The following is a 3864-nucleotide window of genomic DNA, read 5'->3' as shown; positions in this document are numbered from 1 at the left end:
ATGGGGTCACCTCTATGGGGTCACCACTATGGGGTTTCCTATATGGGATCAGCTCTATGGGGTCTCCTCTATAGGGTCACCTTTTGGGGTCCCCTCTATGGGGTCAAAAACACTTGTGCACTGCACTCTGTGTCACAATGAAGCTCTTGTGCAACGCACAAGGCGCCGTGCAAAGGTGCAAGGGTGTGCAATGCAGGTTGTGTTGCACCGGAGCCCTTGTGCAATGCACGCTGCTGTTGGATTTGCACTAAAGCACTTGTGCAACACGTTGCACACTGCTGCAATGGGGCTCTTGTGCAACGCAGTGCACACTGCTGCAATGGAGCTCTTGTGCAACACAGTGCACACTGTTGCAATGGAGCTCTTGTGCAATGCACACTGCTGTTGGATTTGCACTAAAGCACTTGTGCAACATGGTGCACACTGCTGCAATGGAGCTCCTGTGCAACACACTGCAGACTGTTGCAATGGAGCTCTTGTGCAACGCACGCTGCTGTTGGATTTGCACTAAAGCACTTGTGCAACACGTTGCACACTGCTGCAATGGGGCTCTCGTGCAACAGTGCACACTGCTGCAATGGAGCTCTTGTGCAATGCACGCTGCTGTTGGATTTGCACTAAAGCTCTTGTGCAACACAGTGCACACTCTTGCACAAAAGCACTTGTGTGCGCTGCCTGCACTCAGTGTTGCATGGAAGCTGTTGTGCAACGCACTCTGCTGTTTTGCATTTGCACAGAAGCACTCGTGCAACGCCGCGCACTTTGGGCTGCAACGAAGGACTCGTGCAACGCACAAGGCGCCGTGCAAAGGTGCAGGGGGGTGCCATGCATCGCTGTGTTGCACTGGAGCTCTCGTGCAACGCACGCTGCCGTTGGATTTGCACAGCAGCCCTCGTGCAATGCAGTGCACGCTTACAATGAAGGATCTGTGCATTGCACGCCGTGCAACAGAGCCCTCATGCAACGCACCACGTTGTGCAATGCATGGTTTGCACTGAAGCTCTTGTGCAAAACGTGCTGCGTGCTTGCTCCAAAATCCTCGTGCAAAGCACAGCACCGTGGTGAGTAGTGAAGCCCTCGTGTGATGCACGCTGTCGTGCAACGAAGCACTGGTGCGACAGCGCCGTGCAATGCAACATTCATTGCAACGCGGCCGTTGTACAACACAGGTGTTGCTTTTGCACGGCAGCCCTCGTGCAACGCACGGCGCTTTGCTTGTGCTCGCCCTCGTGCAAGGAAGAGGTGGTGGGGCGTGCAGCGGTGCATTGGTTCAGAGCAGCGTTTGCAGCAGCGCCGTCGTGCAAGGGACAGGTTTACAGCATGCAGTGCAACCCCTGTGCCGTCGTGCAATGCACAAACACGTGCAACCCCCCCCGCCGTTGTGCAAAGCGTGACCCGTCGTGTCCATTTGTGAGTTTCTTGTGCAAAAGATGGAGGTGGAAGGAACCCCAGATCCTCGTGCAAAGAACCCCCAGGTCCTCGTGCAACGGGTGGCGACGTCGGTGCAACGGCAGCCTCGTGCAAGGCGGGACCTCGTGCAAGAACAAGCCCTTGTGCAACACGGGACCGCGTGCAACATGGGACCTCGTGCATCGCACCCTCGTGCAACAGGGGACGCTGTGCAATGGGGGACGTCGTGCAACGCAGCCTTGTGCAACAGACCCTCGTGCAACGCGCCCTGGTGCAGCTGCGAGACGTGTGAAGGGACACAGAGACGCCGGGGCTCCGTGCAACACGGGGGGGGGGGGCAGCCCCTCGTGCAAAGGACTCGTGCAAGGAGCGGCTGCCCTCACACTCAGACTCGTGCCGGGGCCTCGTGCAACGGATTGGTGCCCTGCAGCAGCGTGCGATGGGACGTTGGAGCCCATGGGACTTGTGAGATGCTGGGCCTTGTGCAAGGAGCTCGTGTGTTGCACGGCCCGGTGGGTTTCCGTCGTGCGAGGGGCCCTGGTGCACCTGGATTTGCCTCACGGGGCCTCGTGCAACACGAGGGTGAGATGTGGGGTGGTGTGCGATGCTGTGGTGCAACACAGGGCCTTGTGCAACACAAGGGCGTGAGGTTGGGTGGTGTGCAACGCTGTGGTGCAACACGGGGCCTTGTGCGACTGCATGGTGCAACACGGGGCCTTGTGTGACTGCATGGTGCCACATGGGGCCTCGTGCAACACAAGGGTGAGATGTGGGCTGGTGTGCAATGCTGTGGTGCAACACGGGGCCTTGTGCAACACGAGGGTTCAACAGGGGGGTGTGCAACGCTGTGGTGCAACACAGGGCCTCGTGCAACATGGTGGTGAGATGTGGGGTGGTGTGCAACGCTATGGTGCAACACAGGGCTTTGTGCAAGTGTATGGTGCAACACACGGCCTCGTGCAACACGAGGGTTGAAAGAGGGGTGTGCAATGCTGTGGTGCAACACAGGGCCTTGTGCAACTGTGTGGTGCAACACGGGGCCTCGTGCAACACGAGGGTTCAACAGGGGGTGTGCAACGCTCTGGTGCAACATGGGGCCTTGTGCAACTGTATGGTGCAACACGGGGCCTTGTGCAACACTCAAGTGCTGCGTGGGGCCTCGTGCAACACAAGGGTTGAACAAGGGGTGTGTGCAATGCTGTGGTGCAACACAGGGCCTTGTGCAACTGTATGGTGCAACACGGGGCCTTGTGCAACACGAGGGTGCGAGGTTGGGTGGTGTGCAATGCTGTGGTGCAACACGGGGCCTTGTGCAACTGTATGGTGCAACATGGGTCCTCGTGCAACACGAGGGTTGAAAGAGGGATGTGCAATGCTGTGGTGCAACACAGGGCCTTGTGCAACCCTCAAGTGCTCCATAGGGTCTTGTGCAAGGCAGTGGTGCAACAGTAGGCTGTGTTCACCTTTATGGTGCAACACAGGGCCTTGTGCAACATTCAAGTGCCACACGGGGTCTTGTGCAAGGCAGTGGTGCAATGCTGGGCCTTGTGCAACACTCAAGTGCTCCATAGGGTCTTGTGCAAGGCAGTGGTGCAATGCTGGGCCTTGTGCAACACTCAAGTGCTCCATAGGGTCTTGTGCAAGGCAGTGGTGCAAGAGTGCAGCTTGTGCACCCTCACTGTGCAACATGGGGGCCTCGTGCAACAGCCCTGTGTCACACGGGGCCTTGTGCAACACGAGGGCTGGTCTGTGTGCAGCGTTGTGGTGCAACACAGGGCCTCGTGCACCTGTATGGTGCAATGCAGGCCCTCGTGCAACGCCCCCCTTGCGAGCCCAGGCTTTGCACAACACCCTCGTGCAACCGCACTGTGTTTTGCACGAGGCCTTGTGCAACGGCACGGCGCCAAAAGAGCTCTTGTGCAAAGCCCCCGTGCAGCAGCGTGCGGTCAGAGGCGCCCTCGTGCGACACGGGGAGGCGGGGGGGGGCTCTTGTGCAAAGGCGCCGTGCAACACTGGGCCTCGTGCAACACCCCCCTTGTGCAAGAGGGCCTCTTGTGCAACACTCCCTTGTGTCACCCCTAGTGCAAGAGGGGTGTCTTTGTGCACTAGTGCTTTGTGCAAGGGTGCTTTTGTGCAACACCGCCTTGTGCAAGAGGGCCCTTGTGCAACAGGCCTGTGCACCAGCCCTTGTGCAAGACGTGTCATCACGCGCAACACCACTGCTTGTGCAAGAGGAGGGCCCTTTTTTGCACCACAGCTCGTGCAAGGGGGTCCATTTGTGCACCTCCTCTTGTGCAAAGAGGCGTCCCCTTGTGCAACACTCTTGTGCAGCACCCCTTTGTGCAAGAAGAGGGCTCCTTTTTGTGCACCACTGCTTGTGCAAGCGGTTCCACTTGTGCAACACCCCTTTGTGCAAGAGGAGGGCTCCTTTTTTTGCACCACAGCTTGTGCAAG

At 58.3% G+C, this 3864-nt stretch overlaps 1 protein-coding gene across 1 annotated transcript; it reads left to right on the top strand.

Moving 5' to 3' along the window:
• Window positions 1–11: 11 nt before the first annotated feature.
• On the top strand, window positions 12–3857 carry LOC122192311 (keratin-associated protein 10-6-like; the record flags this gene model as incomplete). Its single annotated transcript, XM_042892841.1, has 3 exons — window positions 12–2129; window positions 2203–2994; window positions 3055–3857. Coding segments are annotated over exons 1-3 (1615 nt in total), but the record flags the coding sequence as incomplete, so codon positions are not given.
• Between the last annotated feature and the right edge of the window lie 7 nt (window positions 3858–3864).

Source organism: Lagopus leucura, unplaced genomic scaffold (assembly GCF_019238085.1).
Source record: "Lagopus leucura isolate 7727_CA_CO unplaced genomic scaffold, USGS_WTPT01 34647-0_obj-0_obj, whole genome shotgun sequence".
Lineage (NCBI taxonomy): Eukaryota > Metazoa > Chordata > Aves > Galliformes > Phasianidae > Lagopus > Lagopus leucura.
The sequence above is the reverse complement of the archived record's forward strand: the minus strand, read 5'-3'. Positions and strand labels throughout refer to the sequence as shown.